Consider the following 25,040-nt stretch of genomic DNA (forward strand, 5'->3'; position numbering starts at 1 on the left):
GAAAATAAAATCAGCCAGGCAAAGTGACTCACACCTGTAATCCCAGCACTTTGGGAGGCCGAGGCAGGCAGATCACAAGGTCAAGAGATTGAGACCATCCTGACCAACACGGTGAAACCCCATCTCTACTAAAAGATAACAAAAATTAGCTGGGCATGGTGGCACACGCCTGTAGTCTCAGCTATTCAGGAGGCTGAGGCAGGAGAACTGCTTGAACCCAGGAGGCGGAGGTTGCAGTGAGCCGAGATTGCGCCACTGCACTCCAGCCTGGAGCCTGGCAACAGAGTGAGACTCTGTCTCAAAAAAAAAAAAAGAAAACAAAACAAAAGAATCACTGAACCACTGAAGTGAGACAGCAGGTAACAACATATTTTCATTACACACATTAAGACTTTACTTGCAACGACCTACTATTTGATAGCACAAGGTGATGATAGCCAGTAATAATTGTATATTTTAAAATTACGAAAAGTATAAATAGATTGTTTGGAAAACAAAGGATAAATGCTTGAGGGGAGGGATGATACCTCATGATGTGATTATTTCACATTGGATGTCTGTATCAAAACATCTCATATACCTCATAAATATATACATCCTCTATGTACCCACAAAAATTAATTATAAAAATGTTTTTAAAATAGTTTTTACAGCTGGCATGGTGGCTCACATCTGTAATCCCAGTACTTTGGGAAGCAGAGGCAGGAGGATCACTGAGGCCAGGAGTCCAAAACAAGCCTCAGCAACAAAGCAAGACCCTGCCTTTTTTTTTTTTTTTAAAGCATTTAAGGAGCATATGTTGTCAGGAGCTCCTGAGGCTGTGTCAGAGTAAATAAATTTCTGAAAAGAATTTGAAAATAAAAAAAGAAGAAGAAGAAGAAGAAGAAAGGGAAAAAAGAGAGTTTACTTGCTTCCTCAATCTTTAAAAAAAAAATTTTTTTTTTAACTGAAAAAGAAAATTACTTACCGGATTTTTGAACAGTGAGATGAAGTCAGGTTTGTGTTTCTTCAAAATCTTATCGAGAAGGTGAACAGCTTCAGGCTGTCTTCTATAAACAGCATTTCCCACTGCATGCCAAATGGCTTTGTAAGGACCCCAGAGACTAGCAGCTTAAAGAAAAAACAAATGAAACCAGTGTCAAAGAAAACATACACTTGAAAAATAATGTGAGGTTATCACCTACACATTTTAGTTATACTCATAGCTGCTTTTTAATCCAGGACGTTATCTTAATTAATATATTAATTAAATTATAAATAACTATATATTAATCAGTGACATTAATTGTATTAATCACTTATATTAATATAATAAATAATAGATATAAGTAATATCAATATATTGATTATTAAGAGACACTAATATAAAAGCACACTTTATTAAAATTCTCAAGCAATGATATCAACATCACTTTATCTAACTTACTATAAAATAAATCCCAACTTCAGTCCAGGCACAGTGGCTTACGCCTGTAATCCCAGCACTTTGGGAGGCTGAGACAGACCAGATCAACTGAGGTCAGGAGTTTGAGACCAGCCTGGCCAATATGGTGAAACCCTGTCTTTACTAAAAATACAAAAATTAGCCGGGCATGGTAGTGTGCACATGTGCTCCCAGCTACTCGGGAGGCTGGGGCAGGAAAATCGCTCAAACTTAGGAGGTGGAGGTTGCAGTGAGCTGGGATCACGTTACTGCACTCTAGCCTAGGCGACAAGATGAAAATTCCGTCTCAAAAAAAAAAAATTTTTAATTAAATAAATAAATAAAATAAACCCTGACTTTAAACTGGAATATCAGCTGAACCTAGTTTTACCATTTTATTAGCTATGTGTACCGGAACAAAGGAAATAACCTCTTTAAACTTTGGTTTCCATATATATGAGTGTATGTGTGTGTGTGCATGTGTATATATCATGAACACCATCTGCTTCAAATAGCCGCAAGTTTTTAAATGAGATTAACTCAGTGAAATACACAATGCAGTGCCTGTCATATCCCAGGCACTCAATAAAGATAAATGCCTTGCCTTCCTTTCCTTCTTGTCATACAGATGAAGAGCATCAGTAGGAAAATATTCAGATTTTATAAAACTTAGAAGCTGAAAATGTACTTGGTTTGGGCTGAGACACTGGCTACTATAAAACAGCATAGAAATACAGAATACTTTTATAAACTCATAAAAAAGGATCACATTTAAATGACAAACATAGTAACAATAAGTAATAATGACTGAGCTTGTGCTGTGTGCTACTAAGCATGGCCCTAATCTCTTTGCATTTTTATTATGTTTTACAGCACCCTATTAGGTCAGCACTAGGGCTTCCTCTATTTTATAAATATGGAAACTGAGGCAGAGAGTTCAAAATACTCACTACCTGAGGTCACACTAGATAACATCAGAACTTAAACCCAAGCAATCTGGGCAGCAGAGTGTGGCCCTAACCAGAGAATTGTACTTTCACCGTAATTTACCGGAAAGTAAATGATACATTTATACCATAATATATAATTCGTGAAAAGTGAAACTGTTTGAGAAGAATTTAGGTATTTCAAAAATAGTACTAAATAGTCTAGTAAGTGAAGAAAGCAAGGTCACATCTAAACATCCCTAGGAACAGTCATCTAAACTCAACCTAACTGATTTACCCAAAAAAATATTTAAGCTCCATGGCTAAGCGTGGTGAATCACGCCTGTAATCCCACTTTCAGAGGCCAAGACAGGTAGACCAACATGGTGAAACCCTGTCTCTACTAAAAATACGAAAATTAGCTGGGCTTTGTGGTGGACACCTGTAACCCCAGCTACTCTGGAGGCTGAGACAGGAGAATTGCTTGAACCCGGGAAGCAGAGGTTGCAGTAAACCATGATTGTGCCATTGTACTCCAGCCTAAGCGACAAAGTGAAACACTATCTCAAAAAAAAAAAAAAAAAAGTTAAGCTCCATAAATGAACAGTAAAGTATCAAAGAGGATTAGACAAACAATCCTTGTCTTAAAGCTCACAAGTTGGGGAGATAAAATGTACATAAGTGAAATTTTCCAATAAAGGAATATGATTGTTGCCACAAACAATAAAATAATTTTGAAAGATCAAACAGATGGTCCGAGTTGGCTAAGGAATGGCTGCACTTGTGCAGCATTTGAAAGAAGAGGAAAATCTGGGAAACAAAAAGCCAAGAAAAAATGTGAGCAAAAGATCAGAGACAGGTATAAAAGAGAATTCTTTTACAGAGCACTAGCAAGACTAAAGAGGTAGAAGTAGTACTTTCAAACTTTGACTATAATCCATAGCAAGAAATATTTCATATTTCAACCCAGTACACATGCATATACAAAACTAAAACAAAAGTATTATATAAAATACTAAAATTCAGGCTGGGCGAGGTGGCTCTCACCTGCAATCCCAGCACCTTGGGAGGCTAAGGCGGGCAGATCACTTGAGGCTAGGAGTTCGAATCCAGCCTGGCCAACATGGTGAAAACCCGTCTCTACTAAAAATACAAAAATATTAGCCAGGAGTGGTGGCATATGCCTGTAATACCAGCTGCTCGGGAAGCTAGGTGAGAGAATCACCTGAACCTGGGAGGCAGAGGTTGCAGTGAGCCTGGATCGTGCCACTGCCCTCCAACCTGGATGACAGAGCAAGACTCTGTCTCAACAACAACAAAAAACAAAATAGATTCATTGATTACATTCAATACTTGATATTTTGTGTTCTGTCCCAATTTTGGTGATGGGCCCACTAAATTGATTTTATCTTTATTGTTTTTAAGACAGAGAGAGTCTCACTCACTCTTTCTCCTGCCTCAGTCTCCCAAGTAGCTGGGACTACAGGCACGTGCCACCACACCCAGCTAATTTTTGTATTTTTAGTAGAGGCAGGGTTTCACCATATCGGTCAGGCTAGTCTTGAACTCCTGACCTCATGATCCATCTGCCTCAGCCTCCCAAAGTGCTGGGATTACAGGCGTGAGCCACCATGCTGGGCTAAATTTTGTATTTTTATTAGAGACAGGGCTTCGCCATTTGGCCAGGCTGATCTCAAACTCTTGACCTCAAGCAATCTGCCTGCCTCAGCCTGCTGAAGTGCTGGGATTACATCATGAGCCACAGTGCCCAGTCCCTACTAAACTGATTTTAGACTCAACATTTAAAAAAATATGACCCTAAAGCCAAAAGTTTCTGTTTGGAAATACACAGATATGATACCCATATGTGTTTATATGTGTTTATAAAGACCAATTAATTATTCAACAGATAAAACTGAGAACTAGCCCAGCTCGGTGGCTATAATCCCAGCACTTTGGGAGGCCGAGGTGGGCAGATAACCTGAGGTCAGGAGTTCGAGACCAGCTTGACCAATAAGGAATAAACCCCATTTCTACCAAAAATACAAAATTAGCTGGGCGTCATTGTGGGTTCCTGTAATCCCAGCTACTCAGGAGGCTGAGGCTTGAACCCAGGAGGCGAGGCTGCAGTTATCCAAGATCGCGCCATTGCACTCCAGGCTGGGCAGCAAGAGTGAAACTCTGTCTCAAAAAAAAAAAAAAAAGAGAAATAAAATAACTACAGCCTAAACATTAAAGATTGCAAAAAGGGACTTTACTGAGGGACTTTATAGAGAGAGAGAGACTGAGGAAGACACAATCCCAAAACTCATGGCACTTATAAACTAATAAGACAGACATTAAACAAAGAATTCCAAAAATATCAGTATAATAAAAGATAAGATAAAATACAGAGTGCTATGACAGTATATGAAAGGGAGAAGAACCTTGAATGGTACAGGGCATAAAAGGAAAGTATCAATGACGACTCCTATGCAAATCTGAAATATGCCTTACCACAGACATTTCAGAAATCTGATGAAGAGCTGACAAAAGTTAATTTTTTCTCCTTCATTTTAAATATTATTTGATATACAGTAGGACCTCTGAAAAACAAATTTCCTTGTACTGTACATATTTAGTGTAATAAGTGTAAAACTTGCAATCCCAGCTACTTGGGAGGCTGAGGCGGACGAATCACTTGAATCTGGGAGGCAGAGACAGTAAGCCAAGATCGCGTCACTGCACTCCAGCCTAGAAGACAGAATGAGACTCCATCTCAAAAAAAACCACTCAACAATAAAAAAACAGGTACACTGGCCTACTTAGTTCATCATGAATATCAACATAGCACCAAAGGGCCAAGCAAGGTAGCTCACACCTGTAATCCTAGCACTTTGGGAGGTTCAAGGAGCTTGAGCGCAGGAGTTCAAGACCAGCCTGGGCCACATGGCAAAACCCTGTCTATACTTAAAAAAAATAGCTGGGCATGGCGGTGTGTGCCTATAGTCTCTGCTACTCATGAGGCTGAAGTGGGAGGACCACCTGTGCCTGGGAGGGTAGAGGCTGTAGTATGCCATGATTGTGCCACTGCACTCCAGCATGGGCAAGAGAGTGAAACCTGTCTCAAAAAAGAAAAAAAAAAGACAACAAAGATAGCTGCAACAAAGAGCTATCTTTAATCTGTCTTGAGTTTGACCAATTTTAGTAATTATCTTTTTGTATGTTAGTTTGTTTTTTTGAGACAGGGTCTTGCTGTCACCCAGGCTGGAATGCAGTGAGGCAATCACAGCTCACTATAGCCTCAAACTCCTGGGCTCAAGCACCCTCCTGCCTCAACTTCTCTAGTAGCTAGGATTAAAGGCAGGCACCACCAGACCTGGCTAATTTTTGTATTTTTTGTAGAGCTGGGATGTCACTATGTTGCCCAGGCTCATCTTGAACTCCTGGCCTCAAATGATCCTCCCTCCTCAGCCTCCCAAAGTTCGGGGATTACAGGTGTGTGCCACTGCACTCGGCCAGTAATCTTTTAACGAATTACAAATGAAGGAACATTATAAATTTTTCAAAATTACTATACACGTATTTTTAACATATAGTTTAGTCAGTTGAGAAATACACTGATTTTCCTTAATGTTTAGGGATACCTCCAGCAAGTCACATTTATTCACTCATTCACCATGTGTGAGGTATTGGAAAGATCACACTGCAGTGAGGAAAAACATTCATCATAATCATATATAAAGGTAAAATCCAATTGTGTTCAGGATACGAAGGAGAGGTAGCCAAGGCAAGAGATTACATAGTAGGGGAATCTGACCTAGCCAGAGAGGCCAGAGGAGAGAGTTATCCTTCAGGAAGTAATAACTAGGCTGAAATCTGAAGGACAAAAGTGGGAGCTGGCTAGGAGCAGTGGCTCACGCCTGTAATCCCAGCACTTTGAGAGGCCGAGGCGGGCAGATCACAAGGTCAGGAGATCAAGACCATTCTTGCCAACATGGTAAAACCCCGTCTCTACTAAAAATGCAAACATTAGCTGGGCGTGGTGGCGCATGCCTGCAGTCCCAGTTACTCAGGAGGTTGAGGCAGGAGAATCACTTGAACCAGGGAGGCAGAGGTTGCAGTGAACCAAGATGATGCCACTGCACTCCAGCCTGGCAACAGAGAAAGAGTCTCAAAGAAAAGTGGGGGGGGGAGTTTTAACTGACAGGGGAGACGTGAAGACACACATTCCAGGAAGAGGACAACCTGTGGGTTTCTATGGCAAGAGGGAATGCGGCATGTCAAAGAACTCAAAAGGCCAAGAGCTGCAGTACAGAAAACAGGTTTGGCAAGGTCACCACGCAGGCCTCAGTCACCCATGTTAAAGGACTGTGGTCTTTACTCTAAAAGATCAAGCCAGATGAAGATTTAAAATATAGGGGCTTTTTGCTCATGTCTGTAATCCCAGCATTTAGGGAGGCCAAGGTGGGTGAATCATTTGAGGTCAGGAGACAAGCCTAGCCAACATGGTGAAACCCCGTCTCTACTAAAAATACAAAAATTAGCCAGGTGTGGTGGCAGGTGCCTGTAATCTCAGCTACTCAGGAGGCTGAGGCAAGAGAGTCACTTGAACCTGGGAGGCAGAAGTTGCAGAGAGCCAAGATCACGCCATCACATTCCAGTCTGGGCAACAGTGAGACTGTCTCAATAAAACAAACAGAAACAAAATAGGGACTTTCTGAACTAGAAGAAACAGATGTTAACCCTATTCAGAGCTGTTTACAAGGATAGGAAGAGACCAGAATGGGTGGAGGAATAGGAGGTATGAAAATGGAGCCAGTGGGCTGGGTACAGTGGTTCAGGCCTGTAATCCCAGCTACTAGGGAGGCTGAGGCAGGAGAATCGTTTCAATTTGGGAGGCAGAGGCTGCAGTGAGCCAAGACTGTGCCACTGCACTCCAGCCTAGGCAACTGAGGGGAGGGAGGGGGAGAAAGAAGGAGAGAGAGAACAAGGGAGGGAAGAAGGGAGGAAGGGAGGGCCTGGAGTCAGTGAATACTAACAAATCTTTTGAAAGGTTTGACTAGGGACCAGGTGCGGTGAATCACACCTGTAATCCCAGCACTTTGGGAGGCTGAGGCGGGTAGATCACGAGGTCAGGAGATCAAGACCATCCTGGCCAACATGGTGAAACCCCATCTCTACTAAAATTTAAAAAAAAAATTAGCTGGATGTGGTAGTGGGCACCAGTAATACCAGCTACTCAGGAGGCTGAGGCAGCATAATCGCTTGAACCTGCGGACTGTCAAGAGATGGAGGATGCAGTGAGCTGAGATTGCACCACAGCACTCCAGCCTAGGTGACAGAGACTCCGTCTCAAAAAAAAAAAAAGAAAAAAAAGATTTGACTAGGAAAAGAATGGTAAGTGAAGTAAGGCATGAGATCATTATTGGAGAGAAAGGAAAGAGCAAGAGAAACATGTGAATATACAAGACAAAAAAGGGGTAATAGGAAAAAAACATGAAGGGTGGGATTTACATTAGATAGACAGAGGTAAATTGATTCAATAGGGTGCAGACACACCTAGGTTTTTAGGTTTGAGAGTAAATAAAGGGAGTTGATGCATGTTGTTTCCTGTTTTCTCTGTGACTAGAAGTCTGAGGGTTTAGTTAGTTGCAGGTTAAAGATTTGAGGAGTGTGGAAAGGTCTGAAGTAGTCACTGCTATGAATGGACAGCGATGACTAGACTATCACAGAAGGACTGCCAAGCAGTGTTAATAGTTGCTTATTCACAAGTCTGTGAGTGTATCTACTCAGCCAGGTTGGTACAGGTCACAAGACTAGTTAAGTCATACAGCTGAAATACAACCAAAGGTCTTTTTTTTAATTTATTTTTTGAGATGGAGTCTTGCTCAGTCGCCTAAGCTAGAGTGCAATGGCACGGTATCAGCTCACTGCAACCTCCACCCCCCAGGTTCAAGTAATTCTCCTGCCTCAGTCTCCTGAGAAGCTGGGACTACATGTACCCACCATCATGCCCAGCTAATTTTTGTATTTTTGTAAAGATGGGTTTCATCATGTTGGCCAGGCTGGATCTCAGGTGATCCGCCCGCCTCGGCCTCCCAAAGTGCTGGGATTACAGGCATGAGCCACCATGCCTAGCCAAGCATGTATCTTAGAACTCTATGATCTCTCTATATTTTCCTCTACAACTCTAAGATGTTTAATTTTTTTAAACTGTAATTTAAAAGAAGCACGTAACACAGAATGCAATCTCAACAAACTTTAAGTGTACAGTTCAGCAGTGGTAAGTATATTCACATTGTGCAATAGATTTCACAGCTGTTTTCATCTTGCAAAACAGAAACTCTATGCCCCATAAACAACTCCCCATTTTCCCCTTTCCCAGCCTCTGGCAACTACTATTCTACTTTCTGTTCCTGTGAGTTTGACTACTTCAGATACCTCATATGAGTGGAATCATGTAGTATTTGTCTCTTGTGATTGGATTATTTCACTTAGTATGTCCTCAAGATCCATCCATGTTGTATCATGTGACAGGATTTCCTAGACTTTTTAAGGCTGCATAATATTCCACCGCATGTATATGCCACATTTCCTTTACCCATTCAACCCATCATTCGCTCCTTAATGGAAAGAGTTCCTTCCCTAAAATATTTATTTCTTAAAAAACCATTCTCCTGACTCTTGGCTTTCAAAAACGTTTCCTATGTTGCCAGTTAAACACTCCTAAAACAAGGCTTTATTTTACAATGTATACACTCTGTTGCTGTTGGCTACTCCTTTTCCCTCCAATGACTGATTCGATAATTGCAATAGCTTAGGGCGAGTGTGTACTGAAGAAATGTATATAGGCCAGGCACAGTGGCTCACGCCTGTAATTCCAGCACTTTGGGAGGCCTAGGTACTTGGGTCACCTAGGGTCAGGAGTTTGAGACCAGCCTGGCCAACATGGTAAAAGCCTGTCTCTATTAAAAATACAAAAGAATTAGCCAGGCACGGTGGAGAGTTCCTGTAATTCCAGTTTCTCCAGAGGCTGAAGCAGGAGAATCGTTTTGAACCTGGAAGGTGGAGGCTGCAGTGAGCTGAGATCATGTCACTGCACTCCAGCCTGAGTGACGGGGCGAGACTTCATGACCAAAAAGAAAAAAGAAATGTATATACTCTGCATGCTGGCTCATGCCTGTAACCCTACCACTTTGGGAGGCCGAGGCGGAAGGACTGCTTCAAGTTAGGAGTTTGGAATCAGCCTGGGCAGCACAGTGAATCCAGGCTCTACAAAATATAAAAAACAATTAACTGGGTATAATAGCACACCTACTCTAGAGGCTGAGGTGGGAAGATTGCTTGAGTCTGGGTATTGGTGGCTGTAGTAAGCTGTGATTACACCACTGCACTCCAGCCTGGGAGACAGAGTGTGACTCCATCTCAAAAGATAAAAAATAAAGAAATATATTAGTCCGGGTGTGGTAGGCAACTCAGGCTTGTAATCCCAGCACTTTGGGAGGCCGAGGTGGCCAAATCACCTGAAGTCAGGTGTTCGAGGCCAGCCTGGCCAACATAGAGAAACCCTGCCCCTACTAAAAATACAAAAGTTAGCTCAGCATGGTGGTGTGCACCTGTAATCCCAGCTACTTGGGAGGTTGAGGTATAATTGCCTGAACCCAGGAGGCAGAGGTTATAGCTAGCCGGGATGGCGTCACTGCACTCCAGCCTGGGCAACACAGCAAGACTCCATTTCAAAAAAAGAAAATTAAAAACTAAAATAAAATAAAATGTATTATATATAACCAAATATATAACATGCAAGCCTTGCTTTTAAGCATATCTAATTGTAAGGGAAGTATAGCAGTATTAAGCACATAACTTCTTTTTAAGTCTAATGTCATAAAATGAATTGGGTTGTGCTTAAGTAGTAGCATTAAGTAGTTTAAGCACCTAAAACTGGCTTAGAATCATTAGATATTTAACTCTGGGGATATTACATAACAATTTGAAGCCTCTATTTCCCAATCTGTAAAATGGAGTATTTAATAGCAACTACTCCAAAGGTGTGTTAAGGGTACTGAATGACATAAGCACAATACTTAGTCCAATGCTGGGATCTAGTATGTGTTCAGTAAACACAGCCTTCATTATAACATAGCGTTTCTGAAATGATCTGATTTACAAAACAGATTTAGACAACTTTTTAAGAATATCAGTCCTGTGGAAAATAGAACCAATCCAAAAAAAAAAGACTCTAAAGAAACAGAAAATGCACCCAGGAAAGAGTCCTTCTGAGTTTTTTGTTTGTTTGTTTGTTTGTTTGAGACGGGGTTTCACCATGTTGGACAGGGTGGTCTCGATCTCTTGACCCCGTGATCCACCCACCTCGGCCTCCCAAAGTGCTGGGATTAGAGGCGTGAGCCACCCTTTAAGTGAGATTCTTAAGAGAATTTACCACACAGATAAGTCTCTTACTCTTGCTCGCGAAGTTCAGGGCATTTCAATCGAAGAATTAACATTCTAAGCGCGAAATTCTCTTCCCGGACTGCTCTACCCATGCCGGACTTTCGGCATCCTTGCCCCGCCTACTATGCGACACGAGTGTACCCCAGGAAATAATGACAATCAAAATGCACTCACTCATTCACCACTGGAAGCCGGTACCGCCCGAATTGAGAATCACCAAAAACGGATTCACCCCAAATCTTACTAAATTCCTTCACTGCCTTCCAGATTCAATTCCACCCCGAAAATCTACAGCTCCAAAGGTACAAGAACAGCCAGGGCCGGACCAAATCCGCAGAGTTGGGAGACATCCGCTGAAGTCCCGCCACCCTCTTCCTGACCACGTTTCAGATGGCCGACTTCATAATCGGGGGTATTCGCTGCCTACAAGATCCCCCAAACCTATAAGGAACTCCGGCGCCTACTCTGAGGTGCGAGGTTTCAGCCTCCGCACATAGCTGGAAAATATCCCGGATCCTCTGGCTTCACTGCCTAAGATTTGACGCGTATCCCGGCGAAATCTGACCACAGACGAACAGTGAAACTTGGGGATGAGAGGGACCAGGCTCAGCCCGGGGCTGTGAGAGATTACACACCTGGGTCCAGCGGCCCAAGCTTCACTGCCTCGACTCTCAAACCCCAACTCAAGGGCTACAGCCGCAGCGCCGACGCGCGCCATTCAAACTGGGGAGGGGTGGGACTTTAGGCCCAGAGCTAGAGAAAAGCAGGCACCGCACATAAGTGGAGTCCAGGACTCCGAGAAACCCCACGGCTTGGTCTCTCCCTGAAGAACCGGTCATCGTTCAGCTCAATCATCTCCTCTCTGTCTGGCCACACTTACCCGAATTTACCGCCAAAGGCGTCGCCATCTTGAAGGCGCACTAACAGAGTCCTTCTGCCGCAAGAAGGCCCCAGGAAAGGGTGAGGCTGCCCTGAACGAAGCCTGAACAGAAAGGCACCACGCTGTCCCCTCCACGCTGGGCCGTCCCAGGCGTACAAAAGGCTCCAGAATCTGCTCTGGGTCACAAACATCAATTTTTCACTGGGATTATTCCCATTCAAATAAGGCGAGGACAACCACTTCAGAGACACGAGGTCCTCGATCCGACGTTCATCGTGCAGTGCGCACTGGGACTTGTAGTTTCTTTCTAATGATGAGTTGTTTAAGTGGGGAGGAAAAAGTAAAGTGGAATAGAAAGATATTCTATAGGCCGGGCGCGGTAGCTCACGCCTATAATCCCAGCGCTTTGGGATGCCGAGGCGGGTGGATCACGAGGTCAAGAGATCAAGACCATCCTGGTCAACAAGGTGAAACCTCGTCTCTAATAAAAGTACAAAAATTAGCTGGTGCGCGCCTGTAGTCCCAACTACTCGGGAGGCTGAGGCAGGAGAATTGCTTGAACCCAGAAGGCGGAGGTTGCGGTGAGCCGAGATCGTGCCATTGCACTCTAGTCTGGGTAACAACAGCGAAACTCCGTCTAAAAAAAAAAAAAAAAAAATTCTGAGAGTAGTTATTAAAATGACGCCCATTTATGACATTATAAAAGCCATACATTCAAATCATAATCTCCGTTTCAAGTTAAATCTTAAATTTTCCTTACAGTGGGGAGTGGAGTAAGGTGTGAGGTGTCTACACATCCAAAAGCCATTGGCCAGTTACAAATCAAGTTTCTGCGACATTTCAATTTACCAAGTATCTTGTGTCAACATAGTTGTGTAGAGCGAAGCAAATCATAATTTTTAACTATGAAATTTTCAAACGGATACAAAATTAGAATAGTGAACACCCAGCATCAATAACATGGCCAATTTCCCACCACACAGCCCCAACCCACCATTACCACCTCAATACTCTACCCTCCCCTGCTGCACCCGATTATTTTGAAACAAATTCCAGACTTAACGTTTTATAATCACCAAGTATTTTTCTACCTGAGCACCCAAAGTAGCTGAACTCTCTTTCTTCAGTTGTTAAATTTTAGTTGGCTGATTTTCAAACTAAAATATAACTATTTATTAAGAATTTTGGCTGGACGTGGTGGCTCCCGCCTGTAATCCCAGTACTTCGGGAGGCGGAGGTGGGCGGATCACCTGAGGTCAGGAGTTCCAGACCAGCCTGACCAACAGGGAGAAACCCCGTCTCTACTAAACATACAAAATAAGCTGGGCGTGGAGGCCTGGGCCTGTAATCCCAGCTACTCCGGGGGCTGAGGCAGGAGAATCACTTGAACCTGGGAGGCAAAGGCTGCAGTGAGCTGAGATCACCTTATTGCACTCCAGCCTGAGCAACAAGAGAGAAACTCCATATCAAAAAAAAAAAAAAAAAAAAAAATACAGCCATCATCTCGTTTAATCCCTACAAGCCATTCTATTGGGGAAATGATATAATTATAGCTATTTATGTCAGAGACACTCCATGTACCTTACAATCTCATTGTATCAACTCTCCATTATTCCCATGTCACCGTGGAAATCAGAATCAAGTAATTTAGACAAAAGCATAGAGTATGTTGTTAAGAATATCCAGAACTGGCCAGGTGCGGTGGCTCATGCCTGTAATCCCAGCACTTTGGGAGGCCAAGGCGGGCAGATCACTTAAGGTCAGGTGTTCAAGACCAGCCTGGCCAGCATGGTGAAACCTCATCTCTACCAAAAATACAAAAATTAGCCAGGCATGGCGATGCACACCTATAACCTCAGCTACTCAGATGCTGAGGCAGGAGAATCCCTTGAACCCAGGAGATAGAGGTTGCAGTGAGCTGACATCATATCACTGCACTCCAGCCTAGGCAACACAGTTCCTGAGACTCCATTTCAAAAAAAAAAAAAAATATCCAGAACATTTATTCTTTTAAACAAATAATATCAAGTGACGCAATATACATTAGGTGAAACATAAAAGTCACTGGTGATTTTTTTCTGGAAGTTATTGTTATATAGAGACAAATGCCAAACTACAATTAAAGTGGTTTTAAGGAGTGGAGAAGAGAGATAGTAAGGGCAAAGGAATTTTTCAAGAAGTTTATCATGAAACTGAGAAGAATATTGAGCAGGAACTTGACAGGAAGTGGCATTCAAAGATTTCTCTCTCAGCACAACTATTACTAGCCTTCCCCTCTCCACATGCACTTTTTAAGCGCACTTCCATCTCAGTAGATGACTTTGCTTTCTATAAGATAACTCTTTAACTCTTTAACTTCCAACTCCTCTTTTCCCATCATTACACTTTACAAGCATTCTCTCACAGGATTCCTCAATTCCTAGCAATTGGAATATTCCCATCACAAGCCCTTCTAAAACTGCTCTTGGTATGTTTACCAGTAATCACTCATCAAATTCCATGGGTACTTTTCTGAATTATGATAATTACAGGCCAGGCGCAGTGGCTTATGCCTGTAATCCTAGCACGATGGGAGGCTGAGGTAGGTGGATCACCTGAGGTCAAGAGTTCAAGACCAGCCTGGCCAACATGGCAAAACCTTGTCTCTACTAAAAATACAAAAATTAGCTGGGCATGGTGGCGGGTGCCTGTAATCCCAGCTACATGGGAGTCTGAAGCAGGAGAATAGATTGAACCTTGGAGGCAGAGGTTGCAGTGAGCCAAGATCACACCATTGCACTCCAGCCTGGGCAGCAGAGTAAAAACTCTGTCTCAAAAAAAAATGAAAATCATATTATCTCCTGGCAACTGGGGCACCACTTAAACTGGTTTTCTTCCTCTTCTTCCAGTCCTTTGAGTGTTCTAAGTGGACTTCTTTTCCTCCTCTATCCACTAAATGTAGCTCTTCCCCTGTGGTTATCTCTAGTTTCTGTCCTTTCCATTCCACATGCTTTCTCTGGGACATCTTACGGTTTCTCACTACCACCTGCTTGCTGATGAATTCTGCGTTTGTATCTCTAGTCTGGTCCTCTCTCATGAGCCTCAGACTGGTAGATCCAACTGTCTGCTTCATATCTGTATTGATCATCACACAGGCATTTCAAAACCAACATTCCGAAACGTAAATGATAGCTTTTCCCCTAAAACTCTGCCACCTGTATCCACCCAGTTGCCAAAATCAGAAACCTGGGACTCATTCTGTATTCTTCCTTCAATTGTCAAATCCTGCTCATTCTACCTCACAAATATTTCTGGAACTCTTTTTCTCTTCTCTGCTCTCTATGCCATTGTTCAAGTCTCATCTTTTTTTTTTTTTTTTTTCTTTAAGAGACAGGGTTTCACCATGTTGGCCAGGCTGGTCTTGAACTCCTGACCTCAAGTGATCTACCTGACTCGGCCTCCCAAAGTGCTGGGATTACAGGTGTGAGCCACCGTGCCCGGCCCAAGTCTCATCTTCTTAAACTTGGTATTTTGCAATAGCCTTCTCATTTGTCTTTCTTATTTCCATCTGATCTTTTCATGGAATCCCAAGGTGATGTTAACTTTTTAAAATTGTATTAATTTATTTATTTCAAGACACGGTTTCACTCTGCTGCTGGAGTGCAGTGGCACAATCTTGGCTCACTGCAGCCTGTACCTCTCAGGTTGAAGTGATTCTCATGCCTCAGCCTCCTGAGTAGCTGGGATTACCAGGTGTACTTCACCACACCCAGCTAATTTTTGTATTTTTAGTAAAGAGGTGGGGAGGGTTCTGCCATGTTGGCCAGGCTGGTCTCGAACTCTTGACCTTGGCTTCCCAAAGTGTTGGGATTATGGGCATGAGCCTCCACGTCCAGTCTCAAAGTGATATTTAAATACAAAAAACACACGATGTGGTTGCTCTAATTGAAATTTCTCAATGATCTTCTATTACTAAGAGTATCATTTAAAATCTTCCTAGCAAGGGACTCATGACACTTCCTGATGTGGTTCAGCCTCATTCTTCAGCCTTTCACACTCTTCATCAAGAGCCATTTACTCTAATCACTCTGAACTATTTGTTATCCCCAAGTACAACACGCTTTCTTTTGCCATGTATCAATGTCTTTGCACCTGCTGCTCTGTCCTCTGAACTGCCCTTTCTTCACTTCTTTATCCATCTGTGACCACCCACCAAGTTAACCTCCAAACATGATCTGCTTTCCAAGTCTCAAGCCCTGCATTAATGCTGCCTTTATGCTATCCTTGATCCTCTCCCCCAGCAAATTCGGGTGTTTCTTTGCCCACAGACCTATTGCACTTTTTCCCATCTCTATTACCACCCAATGTGCTATGACAATTGTCTCCTCACTAATACTGTTAGCTTCTTGCAGTAGATTGTTATTAAAAGGCCCTCAGGGAATCACAGGTCCCTGAATTGAAGCCATTGTGCAATCATCTGCCACGTTGAATCTGGGTTGGCCTTTTGACTTGCTTGGATCAGAAGAATGAAGAGGAAGTGATGTTTGGGCAACTTCCAAACCCAGGATTTAAGAGACCTTGTTACTTCCTTTTTGCTTTTTTGCCCATGTAAGCAAATTCAAGCTTGTCTTTTTGAGGATGAAAGACCATGAGGAGAGAGGCCTCGCCAGCCCTTAGCCATTCCAGACCTTAGTTGAAATGTTGAACATTAGTGAGGCCATCTTGGATCCTCAGTACTAGTGGAGCCACCAGCTGACTATAAATGCCTAAGTGAGTCCAGACCAGATTGCAGAATTGTGAGCAAATAAATGGCTATTATTTTAAGTCACCATTTTGTGGTTTGTTATGCCCAAGAAATAACTGATATACTCCTAGAAAGCAACAGCTGTGTCTTTTCATATTTATATTCCATGCTCCTTCCCCATCTCCGGCTTGCAGTCACAATTCAGAAAAATAATTTGCAGAGTGTGTTGCTTCCACTGCCTACAGGGAGAAACCACATACAATTGTGATGAAGCATATGGGACTTTGAGCCAGGCTTCCCGAATTCAAATTGTGTTTGACTTACTTATTAGCTATGAAATCCTCCTGAGTTCCTTGGTTTTTCCCTCTCTAAATAGGGTGGTAATATTAGTAACTATACAGGGTTGTTAAGAAACTTATTTGTAAAGTCCTTAAAATAAGTCTGACATGTAGTGCTACATGAGTATTTGTTAAATAAAAATAAACTGTTTCTAAGTGCCAAATAGGTATAAATGGAGGTATAATTAGTTATTCAGGACTAGCTTAGCTAAGTCGTTAGGGTGCACTGGAGACATGGCAGCACTCAGCAATTAAACAGGTGTGCCCCAGTCTAATTGATCCATTATTGGTACCTTCCCTCATTACCTTCAGTTAATTGAGTTTCAACCTATGAACAAAGTTCTTTCAGATCTTAAAATAAGGACAGCTAATTATTATCTGGAGCCAGGGAAAAGAAAATTAGGGGAAATTATATGAAGTTGCATTTGAATGGACAAATGATAAGACTTTACATGGTCATGAAAGTATATGGGATAGGGAGAAGGGAAACAGACCAGTGAAAAAGTGACAACGTTCAAGGTTTAGTATTTACAGAGCTACAACAACTCCTCTAGACAAGACTTAGACATTTAGATGAATTTCAAGCTCTGTAATTTTCCATCTCCTGCCCAATGGAGGACCCAAACATGACTGGTCCACCATTATGTTTTGACCCCCAGTCAGTGGCCAGCTACAGGCTGCAGTTGCAGAGCCACTGACCTTGTGATACTTGCAGTGTCTGATGGAGTAGGGATCCACAGCACAGTGCAGCAAATGGATCCTGTGTAAGAGCTCCCTTCCATGGGCTGGATCTTCCTAGCAGCCTCCTAACTGGCCTTTTTGCCTCCGGTCTCACTTATTTCCAATTCACCTTCCACACTGGAACCCGAAGGATCATTTCCTCCTCTTCATAAGACCCTTCAAGTTCTTGTCACTGCCCTCTGGCTGCCATGTCACATCTTTCTTCCTTCATCCTATTAGAAAGCTCAAAGCGAAGCTATATTTGAACAAAGAACAAGAAAGCATAGGCCAGGCAAGGTGGTTTATGCCTGTAATCCCAGTACTTTGGGAGGCCAAGGCAAGCAGATCACCTGAGGTCAGGACTTCGAGACCAGCCTGGCCAACATGGTAAAACCCCATCTCTACTAAAAATACAAAAATTAACCAGGCACGGTGGTGTGAGCCTCTAATCCCAGCTACTTGGGAGGCTGAGACACGACAATCACTTGAACCCAGGAGGCAGAGGCTGCAGTGAGCCAAAATGATGCCACTGTGCTCCAACCTGGGCAACAGAGTGAGACTCCATCTCAATAAATAAACAAACAAAAACATTAATTGAAATAATAAACTGCTACACACTTCAGGACATAATGCCAACTCAGAATCTTTATGGGTGCTATCTTCTCTTTCTAGATCACCTTTAGCTCCTTCTTCATCTGGTTAGTATTACTTGGCCATCAAGCCTCAACCCAAGCATCACCTTCTCCCACTTCATTCCTACTCCTAGATTGGATTAAATGCTCCTCCCATAATGTATTGTAATTTTTCATAACTCTGTTTGTCCCTCTGGATTGAAGCTCCACACAGAAGAATAAGGTACCCAATAGGTAGCCAATAAAAGTTTGTTGAATGAATAAGGATGACAAAAGATCAAGCTGCTGTCTACTACCCATTGCCAGTAGTTGTAGTATTGTGGTCTCTTTGAAGACTCTTCATAAGCCAACATCTCTGTTGCAAGTGTCTGAAAACTCTAGGATAAGAAGGTTAGGTCCCTCTTTTCCTGCTACATGAACTATCAATGTGGATCTGCAGGAGGCATTGTACTCCCTATTTCCTTCTATGTCAGGTCTTGGTCCTGACAAGGGCATGTGCCACCTCAGAGCATGACATAAAACAGGAAATCAGGTAGGGGTAGAGTAGTGTAAAAGTGCTGGTTGCAAAGTCAGCTTTCATGATCAGAAAGAATCTGGGCCAGGTGCAGTGGCTCACACCTATAATCCCAGCACATTGAGAGGCCAAGGCGGGTAGATGACTTGAGACCGGCCTGGCCAACACAATGAAAGCCTGTCTCTACCAAAAAATACAAACATTTTCAGGGCATGGTGGCATATGCCTGTAGTCCCAACTACTCAGGAGGCTCAGGAAGGAGAATTGCTTGAACTTAGGAGGCAGAGGTTCCAGTGAGCTGAGATTCTGCCATTGCACTGCAGCCTGGGTGACAGAAGGAGACTTTGTCTCAAAAAAAGAAAAAAAGAAAAAGAAAAAGAAAGAAAGAATGTGGTTTGTACTCTGGAAATTAGCACGAATACTTGGCTCTGGCCCTGGGCAGCAGTGTGTGGTTGAGAGTGGGGAGCTCCTGAGGAAAGCAGAAATCTGTCAGTGCGATGAAAGAGCAGAGCCTTCATCTTATCTGAAGGCTGAAATTGAAGCTATGTTTGTACAAGGAACAAGAAAACATTAATTAAAATAAACTACGGTACTGTTCAGGACATGATGCAAACCCAGACACAAGAGACAACAGAAAATATTCCCAAGTGACAAAAAGTAAACAAATAGAGAAAAAAGATTTTTGGGTTTTTTGTTTGTTTGTTTGTTTTGAGGTGGAGTCTCATTCCCAATCGCGCAGGCTGGAGTGCAGTGGCACGATGTCAGTTCACTGCAACCTCCACCTCCCAGGTTCAAACGATTCTCCTTCCTCAGCTTCCCAAGTAGCTGGGATTACGGGCATGTGCCACCATGCCTGGCTAATTTTGTATTTTTAGTAGAGACGGGTATTCACCATGTTGGCCAGGCTGGTCTCCAACTCCTGACCTCAGGTAATCCACCCACCTCAGCCTCCCAAAGTGCTAGAATTACAGGCGTGAGCCACTGCTCCCAGCCAAGAAAGATTTTTAAGAAAGATTCCAGAGTCACATGAAGCTGTGTGTGTACTATTTCTCTTCTTCCCTTGGCGATCTCGGAATCGAGATACATCAGGCTCAGCCAGTTCTTCCGTGATGTGTATTTTGTATCTTCTTTTCTCATGTCATGGAAAAGCTGAGATTTCAGGAAGAGAATGATCAACAATGGAAGGCATCTCATGCTGGTGGAGTTGAGAAGAGACTCCTGGGACACACTGCCCTGAATTTAAATTTCTACTTCACATCCATGACTTACCGTATGTTAGTGAGCAAGCTCTTCAACTTTCGTGAGCCTAAATGTCCTTGTTGATTAAAATAGAAATAATATACTTTCCAATAATACTTGGATTGCTGTGAACAGTGAAATAACATGAATTTAGCCTGAAGTACTCGTAATAGGATGATCCAACTGAAGAATGATGAAGGTAAAGTATAGAGATTAAAGAAAGAAAAAGAAAGAAAAAAAGGAGCTACTGAATAAAATGTCTGATAAAGATGTATTAGTTCAGTACTAATAATAGTATAGCATCAGTGATTCTATTAATGAAGTTCCCATGACAGCGTTAATCACATCGCACAATGACATACATTTTAAATTGTACATTTAGTAAGCACACAAGTGGTAATAAGACTAATTTACATGCTTTCAAAGTTTAGATAGAAAATTGATGTGTCTGCAGGAACCTGGAGTTGAATTTTACCATAATTTTAAGGTTTCAATCTCCAGCCATAAGCATGACAACTCCATAGCAAGGCAGTCACTTTAAAATTTAACTTAGGCTGGCGTGGTGGCTCATGCCTGCAATCCCAGCACTTTGGGAGGTCGAGGAGGGTGGATCACGAGGTCAGGAAATCGAGACTATCCTGTTCAACATGGTGAAACCCCATCTCTACCAAAAAATACAACAATTAGCTCGGTGTCGCGGTGTGTGCCTGTAGTCCCAGCTACTTTGGAGGCTGAGGCAGGAGAATTGCTTGAACCTGAGAGGCGGAGGTTGCGGTGAGCCGAGATCACGCCATTGCACTCCAGCCTGGGCAACAAGAGTGAAAGTCTGTCTCAAAAAAAAAAAGAAACAAGAACAAAAACAAATATTTTTGCTTCTTGGTTTCCTAACTCAGCATAGAACCTATAGAAAGGCTGAGGTACTCATTCTCCTACTTTTTTATTGTGGTAAAAATATACATAATTAAAAATTAACCATTTAAACCATTTTTAAGTGTACACTTCTGTGGCATTAAGTACATTCACACTCTTCTGCAACCATCCTCACCATCGATCTCCAAAACATTGTCATTGTCCCCAAGTGAAATTCCGTACCCATTAAATACTAACTCCTCCATCCCTCCCTTGCCGCAACCCTGGGAAACTAATATTCTATGTTTTTCTCTCTAGGAATTTGAATACTCGAGGTACCTCATATAGCCGGAATCCTACGGTGTTTGTCTTTTTGTGGTGTATTTCATTTAGCGTAATGTCTTCAAAGTTCATCATCTTGTAGCATGAGTCAGAACTTTCTTCCTTTTTAAGGCTGGCTGAATAATATTCCATTGTATGTATAGACTACATTTTTTTTTTTTTTGAGACAGAGTTTCCCTCTTGTTATCCAGGCTGGAGTGCAATGGCATGATCTCGGCTCACCGCAACCTCCGTCTTCTGGGTTCAAGCAATTCTCCTGCCTCAGCCTCCTGAGTAGCTGGGACTACAGGCGTGCACCACCATACCCAGCTAATTTTTGTATTTTTAGGAGAGATGGGGTTTCACCTTGTTGACCAGGATGGTCTTGATCTCTTGACCTCGTGATCCACCAGCCTTGGCCTCCCAAAGTGCTGGGATTATAGGCATGAGCCACCGCGCCCGGCCTAGACTACATTTTGTTTAACTGTTGATGGATATTTGGGTTGCTTCACCTTTTGGCTGTTGTGAATAATGCTGCTATAAAATTGGGTGAACAAATATCTCTTCATATCTCTGTTTTTCATGTGTTGGGGTCTATGCTGAGAAGTGGAGTTGCTGGATCAGATGGTAATTCTGCATTGAATTTTTTGCGGAATCACCATGCCATTTTCAACAGAGGTTACACCATTTCATACTCCTACCAGCAATGCACAGGACTTCCAGTTTCTCCATATCCTCACCAACATTTGTTATTTTCTGGGTTTTTTAAATAGCCATCCTAACAGGTATAAAGTAGTATCCCCTTGTAGTTTTGATTTGCATGTCCTAAATGATTAATGATACAGAGCATCTTTTCATGTGCTCATTGGCCAGTTGTATATCTTCTTTGGAAAAATATCTATTTGGCCTTTGCCCATTTTTAGTTGAGATTTTTTACTGTTGAGTTGTAGTTCTTTATATAATCTGACATTAAGCCAATATCAGTTAATTTTTGTTTCATTTTTTATTTTTGAGTTTTAAAATGCATTATTTAAAAATCTAGGATCACTTCGCAAGCAGGAAAAGTTGTCAATTATGTTCAAAATTTTAGGTGCACATTTAATAAGCCCACAAATAGTTATAACACTAATTTAAATGCTTTTAAAATTACAAAATTGATAGAATAAATTAATTTTCTTCCTTTATTCATTTTTCAAACAGGAAAAGTACAAAAGATAAAAATTTTATATCACCATAATATCAGCCTAAGACATAGCCTCAGTAATTTTTTTTTGATTGACAACGTCAGGAAAGTTTAGTAATGCCAAAGCTAGCTACAGCTAGAATGATGCTTATGAAAATTAGTCTATCTTTCTGACTTCAGACCAAGCAAGGCATAAATATGACAGAGGAGAACACATCTCCCAGTAAATATCCTCTTCCTTAAAAAGATGATTATAAATTCAGGAAATAGACAGGAGATCTGTGTCATCTGTTAGGGTATTTTACAGTTGCAAATAAGTACTGGAAAATCATAGTGAAGATACGGGAAGAAAGGAGTATGTCAAGACTTCAAATGGAGGAGAACCCTTGGTTGGGGTTAAACACAGACCAAGTGATAAAACTGTAACCATCGCTAGAATGGGCAGGGATGTTATTTTAGTCACTCAAGTACCTAAAACAGTACCTAGCACCTTGTAGATAATGAAAAAATATTTGTTGAATGAAGAATGTACAGGAGAAAAAAGTTGGTGCATGAGACAAAGTGAGATCGAGCAAGAAAAAACTACCAAAAAGGCTTCAAGAAAAAAAAAATCACAGGCAAAATCAGAAAAAAAAATCACAGGCAAAATCAGAGAATATTTTAAACTGAATAAAAATTATACATCTTGGGAAAGCAAAGCAAATTAACTATCTGGTGAGGTTGGGCATGGTGGCTCACACCTATAATCCCAGCACTTTGGGAGGCTAAGGCAGGCAGATCATGAGATCAAGAAATCGAGACCATCCTGGCCAACATGGTGAAACCCCGTCTCTACTAAGAATACAAAAATTAGTTGGATTTGGTGGCAGGAGCCTGTAATCCCAGCTACTCGGGTGGCTGAGGCAGGAGAGTCACTCGAACCAAGGAGGCAGAGTTTGCAGTGAGCCGAGATTGTGCCACTGCACTCCAGCCTGGCAACAGAGCGAGACTCCATCTCAAAAAATAAAGTGTATATATATATATTTCATTTATTAAAAATTTATATTTATTCAAATATATATATAGTGAGGAAGAAAACAATGAAGCAATGGAACTCAATCAAATAGAAAAATGGGAAAAGAGAAAAAGACAAGTTCAATGAAACCAACTGCTATGGTTTGAATGTGTTCCCCGAAATTCACGTGTTAGCAACTTAAACCTCAAATGCAGCAATGTTGAGAGGTGGGACCTTTAAGAGGTGATTAGGTCGTGAGGGCCCTTCCTTCATGAATGGATTAATGAGTGGGCTCATCATCTGCAGAGTGAATTTGTTATAAATTGAGTTTGGCCCTCTTGCTTTCTCTTGCCATGTGATGTCTTTGGCCATGTCATGGCACAGCAAGAAGGCCTTTAGCAGATGCTGGCCCCTTGATCTGGAACATCCCAGCCTCCAGAACTGTAAGAAATAAATTTCTGTTCTTCATAAATCACCCAGTCTCCATTATTATGTTATAAATACTGACCATTAGTTCTTTGAAAAATAAAACTGATAAATTGCTAGCTTAACTGATCAAGAAAAAAAGGAGACGCCGGGTGCAGCGGCTCACGCCTATAATCCCAGCACTTTGGGAGGCTGAGGCAGGTGGATCACGAGGTCAAGAGATTGAGACCATCCTGGTCAACATGGTGAAACCCCGTCTCTACTAAAAATACAAAAATTAGCTAGACATGGTGGCGCATGCCTGTAGTCCCAGCTACTCGGGAGGCTGAGGCAGGAGAATTGCTTGAACCCAGGAGGTGGAGGTTGCGGTGAGCTGAGATCGTGCCATTGCACTCCAGTCTGGGTAACAACAGTGAAACTCCGTCTCAAAAGAAAAAAAGGAGAAAATACAAATACATCACTTCAGATCCTACAGATATTTCAAAGATAACAAGAGAATATTTTGAACAACTTACGTCAATATATGTCGATGGACAACTTAGATGGAATGGTCAAGTCCCCTGAAAGAAAAATTCCCAAATAGAAAACCCAAATAGCACCAGCCCAGCCAACATGGTGAATCCCCATCTCTACTGCAAAAATACAAAAATTAGCTGGGCGTGGTGACATGTGCCTGTAGTCCCAGCTACTAGGGAGGCTGAGGCGAGAGGATCACTTGAACCCAGGAGGCAGAAGTTGCAGTGAGCTGAGATTGCACCACTGTACTCCAGCCTGGGCAACAGAGCAAGATCCTGTCTCAAAAAAAAAAAAAATTAGTTTCATATCTGTTAATAAAATTGAGTTCGTAATGAAGAATCATTTTACAAACAAACTTAATGCCTTGATGACTTCATTGGTAAATATTAATAAATGTTTAAGTAAAAAAAAAAGAACAATCCTACACAAACTCTTTCAGAAAATAGAAGAGAAAATGCTTCTCACTTAATTTTATGAAACTTGTTAACCTGATAGAGTCAAAGACATTACAAGAAAACTATACACCAATATTCCTTGTGAATAGATGCCAAAATCCTCAACAGGAACAACTACTAAAATAGCCAAACAAATCCAGCAATATATAGAAAAAATAATATATTACGACCAAATGGGCTTTAAATTTTCAATTTTAGCGATTTCTTTTCAACCACAGAGAGAACTTTCATTAATTCAATTTTATGGGGAGAGGCCGGGTGCAATGGCTCATGCCTGTAATCCCAGCATTTTGGGAGGCCAAGGTGGGCTGATTGCTTGAGGCTAGGTGTTCAAGACCAGCCTGGCCAACATGATGAAACTCCATCTCTACTAAAATTACAAAAATTAGCCAGGCATGGTGGTGCACACCTCTAGTCCCAGCTGCTAGGGAGGCTGAGGCAGGATAATTGCTGGAACCTGGGAGGAAA

At 42.0% G+C, this 25,040-nt stretch overlaps 1 protein-coding gene across 6 annotated transcripts in view; it reads right to left on the reverse strand.

Annotated features, from left to right (window-relative positions):
* NUP205 (nucleoporin 205) overlaps positions 1-11,707 on the reverse strand; it is an 89,366-nt gene extending 77,659 nt beyond the window's left edge. For 2 of the 6 annotated variants that reach the window (XM_002807061.7, XM_017975615.4), the window contains exons 1-2: positions 11,663-11,707; positions 968-1,110 (exon numbers count right to left, since the gene is read on the reverse strand). In XM_002807061.7, coding sequence (XP_002807107.3) covers positions 968-1,110; positions 11,663-11,690 — 171 coding nt within the window. In that variant the 5' untranslated portion in view covers positions 11,691-11,707. Of the gene's footprint in view, positions 1-967; positions 1,111-10,956; positions 11,250-11,417 lie in introns of those variants that run through there. The other 4 variants (XM_078343695.1, XM_078343694.1, XM_078343693.1 and 1 more) reach the window with 2 other exon arrangements.
* Positions 11,708-25,040: the final 13,333 nt, after the last annotated feature.

The sequence above is a fragment of the Callithrix jacchus genome, chromosome 11 (assembly GCF_049354715.1).
Source record: "Callithrix jacchus isolate 240 chromosome 11, calJac240_pri, whole genome shotgun sequence".
NCBI lineage: Eukaryota > Metazoa > Chordata > Mammalia > Primates > Cebidae > Callithrix > Callithrix jacchus.